The sequence below is a fragment of the Rhinolophus ferrumequinum genome, chromosome 5 (genome assembly GCF_004115265.2).
Source record: "Rhinolophus ferrumequinum isolate MPI-CBG mRhiFer1 chromosome 5, mRhiFer1_v1.p, whole genome shotgun sequence".
Classification (NCBI taxonomy): Eukaryota; Metazoa; Chordata; class Mammalia; order Chiroptera; family Rhinolophidae; genus Rhinolophus; species Rhinolophus ferrumequinum.
Genome location: NC_046288.1, coordinates 11,928,847 through 11,952,682, shown reverse-complemented (window position 1 = coordinate 11,952,682; position 23,836 = coordinate 11,928,847). Strand labels below are relative to the sequence as shown.

The 23,836-nt window shown below is 37.2% G+C and overlaps 1 protein-coding gene across 1 annotated transcript in view; it reads left to right on the top strand.

The window, feature by feature from the left end:
- Positions 1 to 23,836, top strand: part of GRXCR1 (glutaredoxin and cysteine rich domain containing 1) — a 112,082-nt gene that overhangs the window by 45,959 nt on the left and 42,287 nt on the right. Inside the window, exon 2 of the mRNA XM_033106665.1 lies at positions 15,020 to 15,262. Coding sequence (XP_032962556.1) covers positions 15,020 to 15,262 — 243 coding nt within the window. The remainder of the gene's footprint in view (positions 1 to 15,019; positions 15,263 to 23,836) is intronic.

The window sequence follows — 23,836 nt, the reverse complement described above, 5'->3', positions numbered from 1 at the left end:
GAAACTTTGCAGACCAAAAGGGATTGGCACAAAATATGCAAAGTGATGAAAAGCAAGGAACTACAACCAAGACTACTCTAAGGAACAAAGCTATCATTTAGAATTGAAGGGCAGATAAAGAGCTTTCCAGACAAGAAAAAGCTGAAGGAGTTCACCACCACCAAACCAGAATTACAGGAAATGTTAAAGGGATTTCTTGAAGAAGGAGATGAAGGAGAAGAAGAAGGAGAAAACATCAAAATACGTGTAATAAAATGGCAAAGACTACGTATCTATCAATAATTAATTTAAATGTAAATGGATTAAATGCTCTTATCAAAAGACATAGGGTGGCTGAAATGGATAAGAAAGTAAGACCCTTACATATGCTGCCTACAAGAGACTCACTTCAGATTGAAAGACACACTCAGATGGAAAGTAAAGGGATGGAAAAAGATAATTCATGAAAATGGAAATGAAAAAAACAAAACAAAAAAATCTGGGGTTGCAATACTTATACCAGACAAAATAGACTTTAAAACAAAGACTATAACAGGCTACAAAGAAGGACCCAGTAATCCCACTTCAAGGTATTTATCCAAAGAAACCCAAAATGCTACTTTGAAGGGACATAAGTGCATCCATGGTCTTATGGTCATTGCAGCATCATTTATAATAGCCAGACTATGGAGTCAACCTGGGTGTCCATCAATGGATGAAGAAGAAGTGGTGCATATATACAAGGGAATATTACTCAGCCATAAAATAGAATAAAATCTTGCTATCTGCAACAACATGGGTATTGTGCCTGGTGGAGTGAGTCAAACAGAGGATGACAAATGTCATATGATTTCACTTATATGTGGAATCTAGAGAACACAATAAATAAACAAACAAAGCAGAAAGAAACTCATAAATATAGATAACATTGTGATGGTTGCCAGATGGGAGGGGGGGTTTGGAGGGAATGGGTGAAAAAGGGGAAAGGATTAAGAAGTACAAATTTTTAGTTACAAAATAGTCATGGGGATGTAAAATATGGGATAAGGAGTATACCATATTTTGCCACTTATAAGGCATGTATTTTTCCCAAATTTGTGAGAGATGCACGTTATACATGGGTAGTACTAATTCCCTATCTATATAAATGTTTTAAATTCTTTTATTAGGCTTATGAGTTAAAAGTGTAACTCTGGAAATCAATAACAATATCCTATGCAAAATAATACCCTGGAATATGATAATTGGTTTTGTTGAGCTTACAACAGACTTGAAACAATGAAGAGTTCTTGGCCTTCTACGATGTACAATTATTGTAAGTTTGTTAGTGGTACATAAAATTTCTTGTAGCTTGTAGCTGTTCTTGTGTTTTGTAATTATTTGTTACATAAAATTTCTTACACCATAATATGTTAAAAAACAAATGCTAAAATTCCTTTATAATACAAAAAACAAGTACCTAAATGTAAACAAATAAAAATTTAAATTAAGTAATTAAAACGAATGATTTTATTCCCCTGAAAGTTTGGGCCAAAAATGTGGATGCGCATTATACAAGGCAAAATACGGTAGCCAATAATATTGAAATAACTATGTATGATGTCATGTAGGTATTAGACTTATCTTGGTAAGTTATATAAATGTTTAACCACTATATTGTATGCCTGAAACTAATATAATGTTGTATGTCAACTGTAATTAAAAAGTAAAAAATTATTTAACAAAATGTGTAAGAAAGAGGGGCTGCCATCTGAAGTGGTGGCATCAAAAAGCTGTATAGATGACGACCCAAAGGAGCATAATTAAAAAAAAAAATCAAATATCAAATTAAAAAATTAGAAACATCATTTTTGCAATTTTCCTTTTATTTTTATTTCTCCCTAAATCATGCCATATTGTGTTATTATATCACTGTGGTAAGTGCATAAACTTTAGGATCACATAGCCTTAAGTTCAAATTTTGGTTTATTCTTCATTCAACAAACACGTACTTAGTGGCTCTGATCTTGCTCTAGACATTGTGTTGAGTGTAGATGACACAAAATTAATAACACAAACCCTTTGACCTCTGAAGTTCATAGTCTTGTGGTAGAAGAGGAGAGGGTGGTGCAGAGTGAGTGCTGGGGGTGCAGAAGATAGGTAGCACACATCTCGTTAGAGAGAGGGGGGAGAGACTCCCTAAGAGATGCTGCTTGACCTGAATTGTGTCGGTTGAGAAGGAAGAATGAACAATGGAGGAAAGTGTATTCCAGGCACAAGGACTACATAAAAGCAAGTCAGAGGCATGAAAGGACAGGGCATGTTTGGCGACCTGGAAAAGTTGGCACATGGTGAGAACTTGGCAATATTTGTCAAATAATCATTGCATGACAAAGAATGCTATGGGAAACAAGGTTAGGGAAAAAGCAAGAGTCACATCACAGAGGGCTTTATGGGTAATCATTTTGACATTTATCCTGAAAGCTACGGGAAGTGATTGCTTATTATTATTATATGTCAGGAAATGACATAATCAGATTCTTACATGCACTCTGGAGAATGGATAGAAAAGGCCTACTTTAGAGGCACGGAGGCCAGTTAAGAAGCTGTTGTAATCCAGGATAGAAATTGTGGGTATCTGAGTTAAAACTGTACTAGAAGTGGAGTCAGAGGGAGGGACCCAGGCTTGAAACATAAAAAGAAAGAATGGATAGGACTACCTGATTTATAGAAAATGGGAGGTGGTGAGGGAAAGCTCTGGAAGAATCAGGACCGTTCCCAGATTTCAAGCAACTGATTGAGTAGGTTTAGTAGCAATGATGAGCATAGCTTCAGGTTTTCTGAAGGCAAGGTGCAGAGAGTAAGTACGAGGTTGGACAATTAAGTTCATGAACTTTCCCCTCTGTAAGTGCATATATCCAAGTGGAGATGTTACACAGACAGCTGGACATCCAATCTAGATTGCTGGGGTGGAGTCTGAGCTGCGGATATACACTTGAGAGTTCATCAGTCTTTAATTAGCTATCAAAATTTTGGATAAGGTCATCCAGAGAGAAGAAGGTGGCCAGTGAACCAAGCTGCGAGTCCATGGGAACCAGAATGCTTTGGGGAAGGGTGACCCTAGCTGAAAATGGAGAAGGACTAGGCAGACATGAAAGAGAAAATATAAGAAAGGGAAATGTTATATGCACTGATAAGAAAAGATTTTTATGATTTTATGACCTTGAGCAAGTTTGTGGTTTTCCCTGTGACTCATTTACTTTGACAATGAACATGGAATAAGAGTATCTATTGATTGTATGTTGTGAGGATTATAGTGACAATAAATCTGCCATGATGTCTGTAACATAAAATTTGTTAGTGAATATTATTTCTGTTTCCAATGTTGATTGGGCTACTACTAATAAAATCCTTCATGATAAAAATCTTTCACTTAATGAGACTTATAATTTAGGTAAATAATTTAGTTAGATCTCTTTCCTAATGGCTGAATTTCCAAAACCTAATAATCAGCTTTAGTGAGAACCTCTGGTATCAAACCAGGCAGTGTCTGATGAAGTACATTTCCAGAAATAATTTTATTTTCTTCTGATAATACTGTGATTAATCTTGTTTTTTGAAAAACAATCTGCATTTATTTCTTATTTAAATATGCAATCAATATCAAATGTTAAACTTCCTTTACAAAATTACATTGGTCAACCCATAGTATATACTTGAAAAAGATGACTTTTAAGGTTTCAAGCATTAATCTTCACATCTGCTTCTGTAGGCTTCCTGTGTCTCACGATTTAGTTGCTTTTATTAAAGCAACCTAATTTGAGGGAATTTCAGAGAAGATAGAAAGGCAACATTTTCTTGCTTTTGAAATCTTGTGGTTATTTTCTTTGAAGATTAGCTGAAAAATGAGCTTGGTTCCTTTGTGAGGCACACAGACAAATACAACCTCTGGCTTTATCTAGAAATTTCAAACATTTTCATTTGTATTTTCCTTTTCATGTAACACAAAGTACCTGCCTCATTTAGTAATGCTTAGTGTTTGGTTTTCAGAGCAATTTCTAAGGCTTGTTTGACAATTGGAGGCAAAGCATATTGCAAAATAAGATGCTCTTTTTCTTTTTTTTTAAAGAATATTAAATTTGTTGGGGTGACATTGGTTAGTGAAATTATATAGGTTTCAAGTGTACAATTCTGTAATACATCACTTATATATTGATTGTGTGTTTACCACCCAGAGTAAGTAGAAAAGAGAGATGGGACACATTAGATTGATAAAAACCAGGTAAATCTTTCTTTAACATGGTTGCTTCTTTTTTATATATACCCTTTCAATTCTGCAACTTGGAGAAGTCCTACTCACAAATAATTGTGTCAAAGGTCTTGGAAGAATAATGTGCTTCACACCTCCCTGACTAGAATTACTCTCATTTTATGTTTATAAAGCAAGCCCATGAGCACAAAGAAGAAAATGTAGTCTGACAATCAGAGGTTTGAGTGTGATCTTGACGTTGTCATACATTTGTTCAAGTTGGGCTAGATGAGCACTAAGTTTCCTTTCTGTTTTAAGATTGTGTATCTTTTACTCCTATACCTATGACTCAGTATCTTAAAAATCTATCTGTCTATCATCTATCTATCTATCTATCTATCTATCTATCTATCTATCTATCTATCTATCTATCTATCTATCTATCATCTATCTACCTATCATCTATCTATCAATGGTAGGCTGAATAATGGAGTCCCTGCCCCGCCCTCTGACAAATGTGTCCATGTCCAAATTCCTGGAACCTGTGCATATGTTACTTTACGGCAAAAGGGACTATGGAGATGTTATTAGGTTAGGGATATTGAGAAGGAAAAAATATCCTGGATTATTGAATGGGACCCATGTAATCATAAGGATTCTAATAAGAAGGAGGTCAGAGTCTAATAGCAAGAAGGTCAGAGTCAGAGAGGAGATGTGACAATGGAAGCAGGGGTTGTTCCAGTATCTTTTGAAGGCAGAAGAAGGGACCACCCTCCAAGGAATGCAGATGACCCCTAGAAGCTGGGAAAGGAAAGGTAATGGATTTTCTCCTCGAGCCTTTGAAGGGCGCGTGGCCCTGCCGATGCCTTGATTTCTGCTCAGTGAAACCCACTTGGGACTTCTGACCTCCATAATTGCAAGATAACAAAATGTTTTAAGCCACTAAGTTTGTGGTAATTTGTTATAGCAGCCCCACGAAACTAATACACTATTTATCCAAAATCCCTATATAATTATGAAACGTGAAGATTCATAATTCCTATATCAATCCCCTCTAACTTCTTATTCTCTACCAAATGAGATGGGGTACAGATACATTCAAACAGAGTCAGTATGTGGCCAATAGAGTAATATAAGTAGTTGAATCCTATGACCTACTTGGATCAAATACTAGCTCTATCATTTGCTAGTCTTCTGACTTTAGGCTTGTCACACACTTTTCTGTGTCTTAGTTTCCTCACCTTGAAAAAGTTAAGATAATGATAGTGCCTACTTTCCTTACAGAATTAAAAGTCTCAGTCCTCATAAAATGTATATATTAACTTTATGTGCCAACTTCCAAGCTCCCCTAAATGCTCTCTAGCAGTTTCTTGTCCTGAATATAGTGTTTAGAATCTGGAGAAGAGCATATTTGGGTGAGGTTGAGACCATGACAATCGGTATAGTCAGAGGGACAGAAAAGTTAAACCTGGAAGCCTGAAACCTATGTATGTAACTTTACTGACAAGGGTCACCCCAATAAACTTTAATTAACAAAACAAAACAAAACAAGACCTGGAAGCCTGAAGAGGAGGCAGAAATGTGGGATTTGACTGAGGCTGGGTGCAATTTTCACAACTTCTGAGTTTTCATTGGCTCTGTTGCTCTCAGTCCTCAGTCTATTCTGGGAATTCCACAGAGACTGAGGTCACCTTTCTTTATCACACTGGCATTTATGAAAGCATCAAGCTGAGATGAGTTGCCAGCATTTCAGCCTCCAAAATATATTCTTATCACATCTAAACCCACTAAAAGGGATTGACTACATTTAACGGACTATTCAGGCATTTTCTTTGATGTAGATAATCAAGTAATATTTAAATCATATATATATATTTATATAGATATTTATATATGTTGAAGGAAACACCTCTCCCTTTAAGAAAGAGTACCACGGTTTTTGTAAAGTAAGATGAAAGATAGTATGAAAATGGTCAAGGCAGGACTATCTAAGCACTGATTCTGATGCTATAGTTCAATGTTTTAGTCCCCTATTCCTTCTGGTTTTGCAACTTGAATTTTTCATAGGATGAGAGGGAAAAGATATTTTTCCAATGTGACCATTTGCAGGATGTTCTTGATTGATTTGCTGCCTGGATGTTCACTGTTGTAAGCACATCCTTTTGGGATTGGATGCTCCTAAATATGGTGATTTGGGCTTTCATTTCAGTATCATTTTTATCTGCAGAGGTGAGCAGAATCTTAAATGCCAATAAATAATGCCTGTGAAAATTATTTATAATTTCTGTAGAAACCAAAGTATTCATATTGGAAAAGAGATACTTTTGTTTGGTAGGAAGGTGGTTTCCATTAGCTCCTATTGTGTTTCCCCAAAAATAAGACCGGGTCTTATATTAATTTTTGCTCCAAAAGATGTATGAGGGTTTATGTTCAGGGGTTGTCTTCATGAAAAATCATGCTAGGGCTTATTTTCTGGTTAAGTCTTATTTTTGGGAAAACACGGTTGTTCCTCTTCTCCCAGTTGTGTGACTTTGGGTGATGATGATAGCTGGTATGCTTGTAAAGTTTTATAATTTGCAATGTGTCTTCCGGTGCATTTTACATATGACCTTACAATTCCCTTAGGGGTTAGATTATAGCTACACTGTATTAGAGAAGAGAAAACCTAGTCCTAGAAAAGTAAACTGATTTCCCCAAGTTCATGCAGCTAAGTGCCAGAGCAATGGTTCGAGATGGGCTCTCTTTCAACACATAGCTTCCAAAAAACAATTTGATTCAAATAACTAAACTGTGAGTCTCCGTTTCTTGCTCTGTAAAGTGTGTGTGCTGACACATTAGACTAGATATGATGTCATAAATTCAGCCGCAAAGGAATAACGCAAGCAATGTTAATGCAAGAAATTGTCTAGATTTAAGGGAACGGTATGAAATATGGCATCAGAAGACATGTGCTACTAACTGCCAAGATCTAGTTATTGTTTTTATGCAGGTTTGCAACAATACTAGTGTTGTCAGATTTTCTGCTTTTTCAAGAGAAGACAAAAATCTAGATTTTCAAGTGAAACCTGTCTGTGTTTGATTATTGCTAAATTGGCAGAACTATAACCCCTTTTCAAGTTCTCCATGGTAGGGGATGGAGGCACTTTCATTTTCATTAACTCTGATGTGCTATAAAATCAGCATTGTCTCAGTTTAACTTTCTGGAACTTTTTTTTTTTTGTATGGAGGATTCATTAGATTTATTGCCTTTTCAATTAACATCTATGCCAATTCAGTAATTGATTTGGATAAATAGATAGTTCCGAAGGAAATAACTGAAATTCATTTATTTATATGATCTTGGCACATAAAGAAAACAGAAAACCCTCTATAGAAATCCTTGCATGCATTGCTCATGCATTTCTTTCATGCCACTTCAGGGAGTAGGTGAACCTAGAAAAGGAGGGGTTTTTATGACATCTGCTATGTGTGCTCCACTCTGTTGCTTTCACTCAGAATTGACAGCACATTCAAACAAATGAAAGCAGTGATTTAATTCATAAACAGATTTATTTTTTGATCACTGTGTAATTATGAGGTGACACTTTGACATTTAAGCTTATGAGGTTGATGACATATGTGAACTTGTTTGTGATAGTGATGTTAATGGTGCGAGTGCTGGTTTGTGTCAGTAACATTTTATAATAATAATAATAATGATATTAGTGATAAAGAGATAACATTTACTGAGTGTTTAATATGCCAAGGGTTTTCCTCTTCATGAAATTATTTAATCCCCACAAATCCCTATGGAGTAGGCATTAATGTCCCTATTTTACAGATGAGAAAACTGAGACTTCAGGAGATTAAGTAACTGGTGCAATATTATCCAGTTACTAAGAGGCAGATTCAAACCAAGTTCTAATTATGCGTGGAAAAGAAGCCAGAAGAAATTTATTGTGCGTGTCCTGTGTACCAGGTCATATTCCAGGTTCTTAGTTCTAATGAGCAAAACAATGTTCCTGTTTCATAGGGTTATATTTTATTTGTGGGTATACACAGTAAACCAGTAAACATAACACAATACAGTGCCCAGCATTACTAGGTACTCTAAGGGACAGAACTGGGTCAGAGGATAGAAGACCTAGTTTACGTAGACTGATGGTGGAAGGTATATCTGAGGAGTGACAGCTGGCAGAGGTATTAGAATGAAATGGAGAGATGAGCCATGGGAATTTCAAGGGCTGTCCCTGTGACAGTCCCTCTATGGGACAATTCACCACTCAGTTCTAGAATAATACGGCCATTGGTTGGCTGTATTTAACAGGGTAGGTAGTATCATCCTACAGCAAAAGCAAGGATTTAAGAGGCAGACCCAGGTCAAAATTCTGGTTCTGTCCCTTTTTCCTCTGAGGTATTTGGGTACCTTAAATTTATTTCCAAGCTTTAGTTTCTTCAACTGTAAAATTTGGATAATAATCCTTATCTCTTATGATGAATGAGAACTACACATGTAAAGTCCCTTTTGCAGTGTCCAGAACTGCATATAAATATGCAGGAATCATGCCCAAAATAACAATTATTATAATTATTTTTGTAATCTGTGCCTTACAGAGGGACACAGAGAAGTTCCTCAGGGTTTTTTGTGGTCAAAGTGTAACGAGTGGATGTGGCATAGATCAATCACTCTTCACCTTCAGGGCTGGATAAGGAATATTGATAGAATGGAAGCAGATCCAGGAAATAAGCTTAAGAGAGGAACCTGGTGTGGATAAAGTGGGTTTTCAAATCACATTAGTTAAGAGCAAAAATGAGAATCCAAGAGGTAATTTGAGAGCAAGGTGGGCAGGGGGTTATTTGTTTATTTTAATTCAATATCAAGAAGCATCCCATAATATACATATACATAGCTACAGGAGCTTACAGAGTAGCATGGGGGAGAGGAGGGAGAGAGACGAGAGAGAGAGAGAGAGAAGAAGAGAGAGAGAGAAAGAGAGAGAGAGAGAGATATTTATAAAATTCCCTGCCCTTTGCAAAGGCCCTCCACAGGCATGTGTCACAATTTTAAATGTTGGTTCCTGGAGCCAGGTTGGCCCATTCCCTGATAATCAAGAAATCTGGATCCAGTCCCAGTTTGCCTTCTGACGCGCTGACTCTGAGCTAATCCCTTAGCCTCTTTGCCTTCCGGTAGAAGAGAAAAGTTCCCTACACTTTGCCCATCTCGAAGAAATCTGTTTCAAATGAAAAAAAAATGTTAGCAATGTCTCTCCTATGATATTATTTACTGTTGAATGTAGGAGCCTAATTTAGTAAAAAGACGAACATCTTTAAATCACAGGCATTATCTCCCGGGCCATGAATTAGGTCTACAGCCTTCTGTGGTTTGTCAACCACGTTATCCTGGGGAGGGGCAGCACGACGCCCTGCTCGGCCTGGTTCCGGGGAAAGCTCCCCGACCTTGGGAGCATGTGATTCTGGGTCCAGTTCTCTAACTGATGAATTTTAACTGTGTCACACTTACCTCCTCTCAGCCCAGGTTTCTAGATCGATAAATAACGACTGCAACATCATGTAAGTTATTGTGAGGATTAAATGAATGTAAAGTTCTCAGCATTATGTCTGCCACTGACATTTAAAAATATTACTTTTTATTTTTTCATTCTTGTTTACGGCCTGAATTTCTGAGGTTGTCTGGAGGCCTCTAGCTTCTTGATGATTTGGGGCCATACAGGGATAAGGCTAGGAGGCCTACTTCAGGGGGCTTTTTCAAACCATTGCCAGGCTGGACAGGCAAAGGGTCAAGTGGAAGTAACCCACTAGACTTGCTCCAGCTGGAGAAGCTTCGTCTGCTCCCGGGTGCTCCTCTGACATGGAGAGGTGGGAACTAATTCTTGGCCTGAATTCCAGTGGCGGTTCTGGATGTGGGGGGTTCCAGAATTGTCCAAAGATGATGAGGTGACTGAAGTACTTACTGTTTCACAGTGGCTAGTGCAGGACAAGGTGCAGGCTGAGGAGAGACATTGGCTGTTTGGTACCTTCTTAGTCTCATTCATAGCAATTTCCATCCTTTGCCAACACATCTACGTTTGCTGCATATTGTTATGAGGCTTCCAGGGATCCCTAAGATGCCTCTGCGTAATCAATGGAAAGGAAGAAATGGGCTGCCTTTGTCATCGCCTAGGTCAGCTCTCTCAGAACAAGCAGGCTGAGAATCTCAGTGGCTTCTCAGGGCTGTTCAGATGCTTCCATCCTTCATTACGCTATCCCCATGGTAACCCTCAGAAAAGGAGAAGAGGGACAGCTAATCATTGAAAGGCTATTTTTAGATTTCTGGCCAGATGCTTTGACAAATCTGTTGAGGGAAAGAAAATGAAGCAAATGTAGAAGAGGGATCTTTTTTTCCCCCAAAGACAATATCATGTAAAATTCATATTACAAAACTGGAAAAGACCTTGAAACATCATTCAACCTGCCTCTGTCTCTAGGAAGATCTACTTCCAAATCATACCAAAAAATTATTCAATGAGATCTTTTTTTATAATGTTTTACTTTATAGCCTATTTAATAGATACCCATATTTCCTACCCCAGATTTACCCTGTAGTCAGTCTCAGTCCCCAGACCAAGGGAGTTACGAATGACACTGAGTATGATTGCTCAAGGTATGGACTACACAACCCTGATGGCATCATTCGTTTAGACTCTGCTGCTAATGACATTCTCTAGGTTTGAGCAGTGCACATCCTGTGCAACTATCTGCACTGGCCTTGCTTCACTTACCTTTTTAAAATGTAAATCTCTCCCATCCTCCTTAAAAATCTTCAGGAATTTCTCATTGCTCTTAGGTTAAAGGCCCTAGGTCTTTATAATGGCTGTAAAGTATAACATGTTATTAATCCTGCATACCTGTCCAGAATCATTTAGTAGTAGCCTAATTCTCTCTCTTTGTGTTTCAACAAAAGACCTTCTTTCAGAGTCTCAAACATGCCACATTCTTCCCATCTCAAGAAATTTGCACTTACCTGTAATACTTACCCCCATGCTGTCTACTTAGTTAATTTCTCTGTTAACTCCTTATACTTCCAGTCAGAACTCAAATATCAGATAATACTTTCTCGACCTCTAAGACAAGAGAAGACACTCCTGAAACAGCATCTCCTAACGTCTTGTGTATTTTCTTCACAACACTTAACAGTTTTTAATTCTATATTTATTTATGTAACTTTTATTTTTTCTTTACTTAACAGTGCGCTCCATGTTGTTAGGGAATTATATTGTTTTGTCACCTTTATGTGTCTAGTGCTTAGCACCATGTTTGACAAATCAATGACCAACAGTTATTTTAAAGGGAGCGAACCCCAGATTCTTTGTCAAGTCAAGCAGTCTATGTGATTGCACTGGGGTTCCTTAAAATGCAATGTGTACCCAGACTCCCCAGAAAACTTGTTAAAATGCAGATTCTGATTCTGTGGATCTGGAGTGAGTGAGTCCTATGATTCTGCATTTCCAACCAGCTTGTAACCAACTCTAGAACTTGGTTGCCCATTAGAATCACTATAGGAGCTTCAAAAAAAAAAAAAAATCTCAATTCTTCACCACCCCTGGTGCTTCTGACTTAATTGGCGTGTGCTTGGCCCGGGTTTTGGGGATTTCTTAAAGCTCCCAGTTTATTCTAATATCCTTCACTCTTGGAGATCCACTGATTCCAGGCAAAGCTCATCCTCAACAGTAAATAAAGAGATACTTTTATGACTGTTTGCTTTAGATAGCATCCAATATGGCCATCTGATAGGGGTATATCTTATCACTATTTTTTAAATGTGCAACTGTTAGCGACACACAGAAAAGTAGTACCCAGCATTTGTTGTATAAGTAGAGAGAATTCTGTGTGAGTTGGTTGACATGACAGCAGAAAGGTCCAATCTTAAATTTTTCCACTTCTACACATGGGGCAAATGTATTTCTTATCAAATATTTTAAAAGTAAGTGTGACTATTGAAAAAAGAGGAACATTTTTTGGCAGTACCAAATGCAGTTAAATGCAGTCTTTGCAGCCAGAAGAACAATACGTAATTAGTCAGATAAAATCAGGAAAAAGAGAACTTGGGTGCTCTTCCAAAAACTGCCCGTTTACAGCAAGTTCCCTGATTCCAGGCTTGCCCATAACCGTGGATATGAAGAGGAGCTATGGCCTCGTGGGCATTTGGTCATTCTCTTTGAATCAATGCTTCTGAGTCTGAAGCATAGTAATAATCCCCCTTTCCTGTCCTTAATTGCCCTGATTTTTTTCACTGACTTATTTGTGTTGTGTTTTTAATCTTAAAAATTCCACCAACATGGAACATATTTTTGCACTATGTAACTTAGCACAGTACTACATTTCAAGCCCCATATGAGTTGTTTTCATATTCTTGCTTACCTTACCTTCTCAGCAAAACTGTTAGGTAGCTGTTGCTATTGCCACATCTTACAGATGAGAAAACTTAGGCTTAATAATTCTTTAGCTTCTTCTTTTTTAGAAAAATATTTAATGATTTATTTATTTTCACTTTTTTTTATTAGTTTCAGGTGCACAAAACAATGTAATACTTAGACATTTAACATTTATATCCCTCACACAGAGACAACCCTCTCCCCCATCCACTATCTCTCTGACATCACACACAGCCATTATATTTCCACTGTCTCTATTCCTAATGCTGTACTCCACTTCTTGTAACCATATATATATATATAAAATTATAGTTGACATTCATTAGTGTTCAAATTTATAAAAAACTTACTCAACTTAACTCCAAAAAAAACAAATAACCTAATTCAAAAATGGGCAGAGGACTTGAAGAGACATTTTTCTAAAAAGGACATACAGATGGCAAACAGACATATGACAAAATGCTCAACCTCACTAATTAGAGAAATGCAAATAAAAACCACAATGAGATACCACCTCACCCCAGTCAAAATGGCTATCATCAATAAATCAACAAACAACAAGTGCTGGCGCAGATGTGGAGAAAAGGGAAAGCTTGTGCACTGTTGGTGAGATTGTAGGCTGGTGCAGCCACTATGGAAAACAATATGGAGGTATCTCAAAAATTTGAAAATGGAACTACCTTATGACCCAGCAATTCCATTAGTTTCTAAAAAACACAATTATAGCCAGTTGCAGAGTCCAGAGATATCTGATGCTGTTTCTAACCCATGTTAATAAATTAGCAGCCTCTAGGCCAAGTTCAGATTTCAGACACATGGGTCTGTGTGGTCTCAATACATTTTAATGAGGTGTCAAAATTTAGAAAGCAGAAAATTTTCCATAAAAATCCAGATTTGAAGCATATATTTAAAATAATTATGTCTGGCAACACTGAGTGGCATTCCTGCAAGCCTGAAGCTTGCCTGAAGCTTGCCTGAAGCTCAGTAACATTTTCCCTTGCATATAACACTCTCCCTGCCTCTCGCTAATATCTCTCTTAGTCTTAACCTGTCCCAGGATTTATGACACCTACTTGGCCCCTCCAGGTCTCTGGATTTTCAATGTAGCCTCTAAACACTGTTAAAGGAAGAAATGATTCTCACATCGCTCACAAATTTTATCACCAGAAAACAACAACAACAATGTCCTCTCTCTCGGTGAGGTAGAGAATACAACATTGCCATCTTTGTGACTTTGGACCTTTTTAGGATCATCAGTACATACGCATCCGGCAGAATGATCTGATTTCTTTGAACATAAAGTGGTGGAGCTTAGTATCCTACCTTTGACTCTAGTATTTAGCTGTGTGGAGCGGTTTCCAATCAAAGTTTTGACTTCACGAGTGTTTACAAATTGTGTGCTTGTGTTGCAACAACTGTAGCCTCATGAAGACTCATGTATGCTTTGTCTCATGGTATAGCTGTGTCCTGTTCAGTCTTTGGCAGGCAAGACTGATAAAGAGGAAAAGGGTCTTTCCTGATGACATCAGGGCCTCCCTGTATGGTCCTTGCAGTGCTGGGCAGGGTTTCCCAGGAATGCAGTCACTGATTTCTGATGTAGTAGGAAATGGAGGCAAAAAGATTCTCACATTGGGAGTCTTCACCTTGGTCTTGACAGTTTTTGCCTCTGTTGCAGTGTACCTGTTTCTTCATTTCCTTTTCATGCCTGGCTTTCACCCACTGCCCACTTTGGTGTTGGTCTCTGTGCACTCCCTCTGAGTCATTCAATCCTTTATTCCTCATGACAGAGACTTCTTACTGCATATGGGGGCCTTGTTACTCAACAGAGCTCATGCACAGATGTTGTGCTACTTAAACCTCAGAACAATACTATGATATAAGTCTTGTTATTCTCAGGAAATTGTGGCTCAAAAGACTATGAAATTTGGTAATTTGACAAGTAGAAGAATTTTCAAAGAATTAAATGCTAACCTTAACTATTCTGTTACATATTTTACTTTGGGTTTAAGAGGTAGATATAGTAATTGAATAATGTCTACAAAGTATGAGAAAAATAATTCAACCATTCTTATTTCACCATATTGGCATACCAACTGAGACATCACCAATTTTAAGTTACGCCATTATTTGATGTGCCACTGAGAACAGAAAAAAAAATACTGTCGATTAAATTATGTCATTTAAATTATGTTGATTGTTATCCCTATTCCATTTATGGATATTGTAACTTAAAAAGTCCTATCTAAGACTTGACACATACAGAGCTCCTTCAACTTTTATTGCATGCCTTTACTGTGTGAGATACTTATTAACACTTGTCAATTGTCTTAAATAAGACGTAAAAAATAAGACGTAAGAAAGCAAATGCAAATGTATTTATACTACAATGTTTTTCCTCCAGCAACAATCAACCGAACTAGAATTTGACCGTGTGGTGATTTATACCACTTGTCTTCGTGTGGTACGGACAACCTTTGAAAGATGTGAACTGGTTAGAAAGATCTTCCAAAATCATCGAGTAAAATTTGAAGAGAAAAACATAGCTCTGAATGGTGACTATGGAAAAGAGTTAGATGAACGATGCCGACGAGTTTCTGAAGCTCCTTCTCTCCCTGTTGTGTTCATCGATGGCCATTATCTTGGGGTAAGGAAAGTCTTCTTTTTATTGAACCCAACCAGTGTTGATAGAAATCTATAAGCCTATGTATGACAAGGTAGTTTGCAACATAACTACTAGGACACTTGCCAACCAAACCATAGGGATTGAAGCACTTATTTCTATCCCAAATGATGTGTTACAACAGTGTTCATCCCTGCAGAAGCACGGTAAGATAAAATCAGCATGAAATAGCCTTTTTGAACAGGGTACATTTTAAAAATGTTCGGTTGACTTGAGTTTTGCATTGTAAAACTTGATATGGGGGATAAAAATTAATTTTTTAGTACAGGCAAGAAAAATGGAATGTTTGTACAATACATATTTGTGAATTCTCTTATACTCCATTATCCAACATTCAATTTACTACTTCATGAACCATGAATCTAAGATGATAGTCCTGAAATAAAATCAGTAAGAAATGGGGGCTGGAGCCGGAATTTTATCTGCTTGTTGTTTCAAATTATTCTTGATTGTGGTAATGCAGTAAGACATAAATGCAGGCTTATAGTAAGCAGAGAGATCTCCCAGAGCCACAAGAAAACATGTCTGCTTCATTTCTCTTCGAATAATACTGTTGGTGGAATAACTCTATTGATCTGTGAACAACATGCTCAATTGGTAAGAAGCCCCGGAGAGTCCTCTAGAGAGTGTCCTTTGGAAAGAGTGGGAGCGAAGAGCCAAGGGACACCGGTCAAGGGGGTGGGACTGACAACAGGATCACTTACCAGAGAACAAAGGACTGTCAAGCTCTAGATGGATATTTGGATCCAGGTTTTGTTTTGCAACTCCTCTTAACCTTCAGGGAGGTTAGAAAAATCCAGAGCAGGAAATACTCATGTTTTGTTACAGGGAACCTCATAATCTCTTTGCATTCTCACAGGGAAGCTGTATTCTGTTATCCTGTCAGGAGTCAGAGCTGTTAGAGGCAGCCTGTCAGCTTATGGAAAGATAAATGCTGAGGAGCCATGATTCAATAGCAATGGCATTATGCAATCTTACTTTCGAACAGAGCTGGGCAGACTACATCCTGAAGCAGAGGAATTTTGATTTGAAGTATTGAGCCCCTTTTATTGTATTTCAACATATACCCTTAGATCCCAGAAACTATCACAATGGCAGTGATAATAATTTATAAATAACAGTAACACTACTAATAATACTATACTGCGCTGTCGACTTTACATGTGTCATCACATTTCATCCTCAGGACAGCCTTAGAAATCACCTCTCTAGCATACTGGTTAAGAGGCAGGACAGCCTTGGAATCAGACAGCCTTGTTTCAAATTCCTGCCCTGAAGCTTCCATACAATTCTGGGTGATTTATAAATCACTCAGTCCCTTGGTTTCCTCATTTGAAAAATGAGGATGATAATACAACTTGTCTCATAGGCTAATTGTGAGGATTTTATGATATATATGCTTAGCTCCTGTGCCTGGAAATAAGTTATTTTTCCAACAAATATTAACAATTATTATCCCTGTTCTGCAAAAGAGAACGTTAATTCCTTTGCACCAAGTCAGATAGCTGCTAAGTCGCAGGGCCAGGTCTGTCCAATTCCCCCAAACACTTGCTTTTTGGTACATCACTTCAAGCAAAGGGATCTTTGACAGTTTGTTTGCAGATACATTGTTAGCACCTACAACAGGGCTTGGTACAAAGTGCTCAGAAACACACTGAATGGATATGTGAATGATGTTCTCATCTCCTCATAATCTTTCCTCTCTCCCTAAAGAAACGATCTGATAAACTGATACATACCAGGGAGAATATCATTGATAAAGTTTGCGGACATTTGCCTTTTAACCCAGGAAAAATTCTTCTGACGCTGTAAGATATTTCTCATTGTGGAATTTAAATTCCTGTGAAACTGCACAATTAAACTTAGTAGGCGACTACCTGCTTACACAGGTACAAGGTTGGTCTCTCCTATTACACTGATGTTGACCATGGTTATCTTCTTCCTTTTTCTGAGACACCCTAACCGTCTGCAGTGACTTTTTTGCTCTTTGTCTTTCAGTCTGAGGAGAGTGCACATTTCTTTCTCAATTGCTTTTGCTCTGTGATCACTTTATTTTCACACACAGTAGCCTAGAGGAGGAAAGCTTGCACAGGTACTACCTTACTGCTTCTAAAATTTGCAGCTAATGCTCCAAACTTGGAGAGAGGCCAGAGACAGATTTTTTCCTCTTTTTTCCCTGAGCATTAATTCTACACCTCTAATTCAAAATAGAGGTAAACACTACAGAATAACTTATATGACAAATTCTTCTCTTAATACAATAGCCTCTTCGTTTAAATTCTAGTGCACAGTTGTAAATAGAAGACGTTTTTGGAATTGTAGAGCCTTTTTGCTGCAGTATCCATGCATCTGAAATGGAAGGATGCCCTCTGCTGGGTTTGGGTACATGGAGAAACATAATTTTTAGGGAGAAAAAGAAGCTGATGCTGGTAATTTCCTTCTATCTGTGATGTTTTAAACAGTTACATGAAACCATTTGATTCAGTTTAAATTTAGATGAGTGAGAAAAATCAAGATGTGTACATCATGTGCATAATATGCCTTTCTTTAAGGAGAGAGAGAGAGAGAAATAGAGTGACAGAGAGGGCCAGAGAATGGGTTAGACAGAAACAGAAGCAGGCATATGGGGCAGACTGCAGGAGAAAATGAGACGAGATGTGGAGGGCATGAGAACATTTTGTAGCTTCCTTATTTTACTGCCATCGTTGCCACTCACCCCAGGGTGGATGGTGCCAAAAAGGAATGCAGTTATCTTTATTGAAGGGAAGATAACAGAGTTCAATGGGCAAGAACAGAAAGATGGACGAGGATACTAAGCTCTTTTTTTCCTGAGGACTCTCTTCTTCAGCCAAACTAAAAACTAAAGAGGAAAGCAATGCAACAGTCAAGGGAAAGAAATTACTTTAGAAAACAAATTTACACTGCCCTGGGATGCTCTGTTGCTGGAGGGGGGCGGGGCAGGGGGAAGAGGAGGCGGACGGGCGGTGAGAAGCCAGCTCTGCTTGGAACTTAGGGCAGTTGTCCTGTTGTTTTGGCATCAGAACATCTTTACACAAAAATATTTTGTTTCAATAGTTTAGATATAAATTATCTTAGAAATTTCGATAAGAAGTAGGTAAGAAATCATGTTTTCATTCTGGACCAACCATAAAACTCTCCAGTGGAAATCCACAAAATGCACACTAGAAATGAGCTATAAAACACACAGAATTAACCTCACTGGGGACAGACTCTGGTCATAGAAAGAAGAATAGAGGGCTATTGATATAGGTAGATCTCTTAAAATAGCTGATACTGTAGTGTGACCGCTTGATAATTCTATGTCTATATAAAGTACTGTTTTATTCAATTTAATAATTAAGGAATTATTATTAAGCATAGCTAGTTTACAGAATAGAAATACAGACTCAGTAATGAAATCAGTAAGAAATGGGAAGTGGTCAACCCTAGAATCCTGATGTTCTTGCTGTGGTCCACACCAGCAAAATGGATGATTTTTTCCTCTGCCCTTCGTTCTACATACATCTATTCCTGAGTAAATTATCAAGAAATGGCTCTGCGGTTGTTAAAGTTACACATGAAAACTGTGAGGGAAAATGGGAAATGTACTTCTTTTGTTTTCTAGCCTCTGCAGTACAGGAAGACATTCTAGGAGATTGAAATGGTTACTGAATGAGCCCAACCGCAGTATCTTCCAGATACGCTGTTTTCATTTATTTTATTTTGTTTTATTCAGCTTTATTGAAGTATAATTTACATGTAATAAATTAAACCCATTTAAAGTATACACTTTGATGAATTTTGACAGATGTGTACACCCATGAATCTACCAAAACATTCATGATGTAGAGCATTTCCATAACTCCCCGAAATATTCCCCATACCATTTGGTAGTCAATCCCTTTCTTTAACCCCTGTTCCCTGGCAACCACTGATCTTTCTGTCAATTTAGTTTTCTATTCTTCTAATGTCTCTGTCTGGTTTTGGTATCAGGGTGATGATGGAAGTACCCTACCCTCGGTGATTTTAATTTCTGGTGCTCTTTATGCCTTAGTGCAAATGCTTATGTCCATTTGACATCATTTTCCTTTTATCTGAAGTACTTCTTATACACTACTATTGTACTGGTGTGGGTCTGATGTAGATGAGTTCTTTCAGCTTTTTTATTTCTGAAAAATGTTTATGTCCCCTTTGTTTCTAAAAGATATTTTTGCTGAGTATGGAATTCTAGGTTGAATTTGTTTTCCCTTTCAATACTTTAGAGAAGTTGCTCTTCTACTTGTATTACTTCTGATGAAAAAATCTGCTGCCATCCTTGTCTTTGTTCCTGTGTATATAGTGTGTCTATTCTCCCTCTGGCTGCTTTTAACATTTTTCTTCATTACTAGATTTGAGAAACTTGACTATGATATCTCTTGGTGTGGTTTTCTTCATGCTTCTTTTGCTTAAGGCACATTGAGACTCTTGGATCTGTAGGTCTATAGTTTTTTGTTTTGTTTTTTTAAATAAAATTTGGAAATTTTTTAGCCATTATTTTTTAAAATATCACTTACATCTCCCTTTATTTCTCTTCTTTTTCAGAGGCTCCAATTACATGCATATTAGGCTGCTTGAAGTTGTTCCATAGTTCACTTCATTTTATTTTGGGTAGTTTCTATTGCTATGTCTCTAGTTCTCTGATTTTTTTTTGTACAATGTCTAATCTTTTGTTAATTCCATTAAGTACATATTTTTATCTCAGACATTATTATATCTTTACATGTTCAATTTTAAAAATATATCTTTCATGTCTCTATTTAACCTGTTCAATATTTTTTTGGCTTTTTGAACAAATGAGATATAGGTATAATGACTGTTTTAATCTCCTTGTCTGACATCTCTAATATTTGTCTCTGTTCTGGGTTAGTTTCAATTGATTGGTTTTTCTCCTCATTATGAGTGAGATTTTTTTTTTTTTTTTTTTTAAGATCTTGAAGGCAGGGCCAGAGCAGCATTTATTCCAAAGCTAATTATTCCCCGGTATGGAGGCATGCTCTTGTGAGCATTTTCCCCAGTTACTGATGAATTATAAGATTTTTCAGTCTGGCTGGTTGGAATAGGCACTATTCGTGGCCCTTGTATTACTTCTGATGAAAAAAATCTGCTGCCATCCTTGTCTTTGTTCCTGTGTATGTAGTGTGTCTATTCTCCCTCTGGCTGCTTTTAACATTTTTCTTCATTACTAGAGTTGAGAAACTTGACTATGATATCTCTTGGTGTAGTTTTCTTCATGTATCTTTTGCTTAAGGTACATTGAGACTCTTGGATCTGTAGGTCTATAGACTCTTGGATCTGTAGGCCCTGTCCCCAGATACTGTCTCTTAATTTTTTCAGGGGATTCTTTTGCTGGCCTTGAGTAGTTTCCTCAAATGCATGTAATGAACACTAGTCTGCTGAACACCCAAGCTCGGCCCTCTGCACATCTCTAGAGTTCTCTGTGAAGCTCTTTTCTCTCTAGTACCCTGTCCTATAAACTCCAGCCTCTTAGTTTCCTAGACTCTCAGGTATATTTCCTCTACTCAGGGAGTCCACGAGGCTCTGCTTGGATTTCCTCTTCCTGTACACTGCTTGATAAAGCTGTCATGATGGTAAGCTTGGGAAACCATAAATCTTACCTCATTTATTTTCTGCCACTCTGAGATCATAATTCATTGTTGCCTAATGTCAAATATTATGAAAATAATCCACTTAAAATCATTATTACTTATTAAAATGAATCATCAGTTTGGTCCACTTTCAGGCAATATAACAAAGTAAAATGAAATAAATGAAATTTTCAAGCTGGATGTCTATGGCAGTTATGAATTACATTCTTTTCTGAAAAAACAATGATTCTTTTCTACAAAAAATTCCTAAACAAACAACAACAACGCCTTAAAAAATAGTTTTATTATTTTTTCTCACATAAAAAATGTACAGGAAGATGTTCCAGGGAGGGTATAAAGTTCCATGAAGTTATCACCCAGGAAAACTTTCTATTTTATAGTTCTGCCATACTTAGCACATGTCTTCTGTCTTCAAGGTCTCCTAATAGTTTGCTATAGTTATTGAAACTCTTGACATCATGCCTGCATTCTAGGCAGGTATGGAAAGAGAAAGAAAAGAAAAAAGAGAAGTACATACTAGCTAAAGGAGCTGCCTTTTAAAGAGTTTTTTCAGAAATTCCATCCAACTTCCATTTGCATTTTATTGTTCACTTTTAGTTGCAAAGTAGGCTGGGAATTGTGGTCTTCCAGAGGGACACACTGATATGTTGGGGGGAAAAAAAATTTTTTTTTTTTTTTTGGAAGAGGGATCATGGATATTAGGTAGGCAGTCAGTCTTGATATTTTAGCACTTAATTATGGAAACAATGAATTTAGATATTTATCTTCTCTTTCTTTTTCTTTAGAAGTCCTCTTCATCCCTTTTTGGTCATTTCCTTAATCATTTATAATTTCAGCAAAGGTCTGGATGGGAGGAGAATCCCTTGAACATTCAAATATACCCCTATTGTCTTACATCTTATTTGTAGTAGACACAGGGAGTATTTAATCTTAAAGTCTCCTTGTTCAAAGTCATGAAATATTTGTTCCTGGCTTGTTCATTCTACTTCAAAAAGTGCAAAGGTAGAGAAGTTTGAAATTTAAGACTTAAGTCGGGCACTTAGAATTTAAATTAAGCAATACTTTCTTGTATGACTGTTTTTTTTGTGCTTTTCCCCTAAATAACTGAGGAGAGTTTTTAACAGCAACAACAATAACACCGATAATGAAAGCTAATTTGAATGCTAAGCTTTTTAATGCAGTGTCTTTTACATTTTAAAATAATACAGTGAATAGTACTCTTATCATTTCTCCCACTGCAATTTTATACCTGAAGAAAAGTAAGGGTTAGCCAAGTTAAGGAACTGTTCAAATATCTTCAGATCACAAGTGGCATGGCCAGGATTCAAGTTTAGGTGTGTCTGACTCTCGAGCTTGAACTGTTTAAAATCAAGTCCACAGTGTTCCTTAACCCTGGTCTCCAGTGGCTTTCAATTCCACTCTTTAACAGTATATTCACATCCTGAGTTACTTCATCACTGGAAACCACTCTACATTTAAGATTTTGAACTTAGAAATGTCTTGTTCTGGCCACAATTTTCTGTCCTTCAGTCTCTTTTCTTTGTCTCTCTATTTAACTTACTTTGTCATCATTGGTAGTGTTTATCTTGTCCCCCTTTCCATTTCTGTCAAATTGTAATCACAATTTTGGTTTCCCTTGTTTCCCTACCTTTGTGTATTTAAGAATATAATAATATCTAATCTGTTATCACTTGCTAGGCAAGCTCTCTTGACTTTCCAAGGTTGTTAGTGCCCAGTGCCATGTAACCCCCCGCCATCTGATTTTTCCTCTCTTCCTTCAGCACACCACGGTCATTATTGGAGGAAATCAAAAAAATCATGGCAAATATGTCTACAACAAAGCTATAATATTAAGGTCCGTTATCTCATATTCCCATTAATATCTTGTTGGTTTTCTACTGTAAGCCACTTAACCAATCCTCTTCATGTTTTCTAATTTCCCCAAATAGAAATAGAAAGTCTAATTTCCCCAAATAGAAATAGAAAGTCCCATTGCCATGTCCTGCCATCTCTCCTCTTTTCATATCCATGTTACCTTTCTCTTTTTTTCAGCCTTCAAATCTATTTATGGCTCCTATCTTATAGGGTGTTTTAATGTTTCTGAAGATATTTTACTGTTAAAAAATACCATAGAATTATTCTTCATTATTAGTTTCTTACCCTAATTCTCTGGTTTTGATTAATGCCCACCCTCCTCCCCCGCCAATTCTCCTAGTCACTCAGACTCAAAATCTGTTTTCTTTGACTCCATCTTTCTTTTCCTCATAGTCACTTGCCAAGATTTACATTGTATCCTATGGGATCTCACATTTTGTGAGCTTCTCCCAGAAAGTAGAAGTAGCAAAGCAAAGTGGAAGCAGACATCTGGAGGCAAGAGTAAGTTCTTTGTCTTACTGGTATGGATGTTGGACAAGTTATTTAATCGCTCCAAGATGAAGTTAATAAAATACCTATGACGGTATTTACGAAATTAAATGAGATCAAGCATAAAAACTCACAGTGCCTGGAAGACGGCACACATTAAATAACCCTTTGCTAATATTATTAAGGCAAGAGCTTCGGAGAAAGCTTACATTTAGGGTCTATAGGTGAAAAGAGATGGTGAGAAAAAAGAATTAGAATAGTGCTGGATCAATAAGTCATGAGAGCAGAAAGGTGTAGAGTATTATTCTGAGTGTATACTTAGACATTAACATCCAAGTGGTCTACACTATGGGGCAGGATGATGTACAGTATCTGAGTATCTGGATAGCAGTAGTGTTCTTAGTATGAAGCAGGTATCAAGGCCAAATACCATTCAGTTTCATGTGAGCTGATATGTGGGATATTAGAGACACTCCATCTCCATGCATGGTACTTTTCCATTAATATTAAACATAAGTATTTAAGTAGT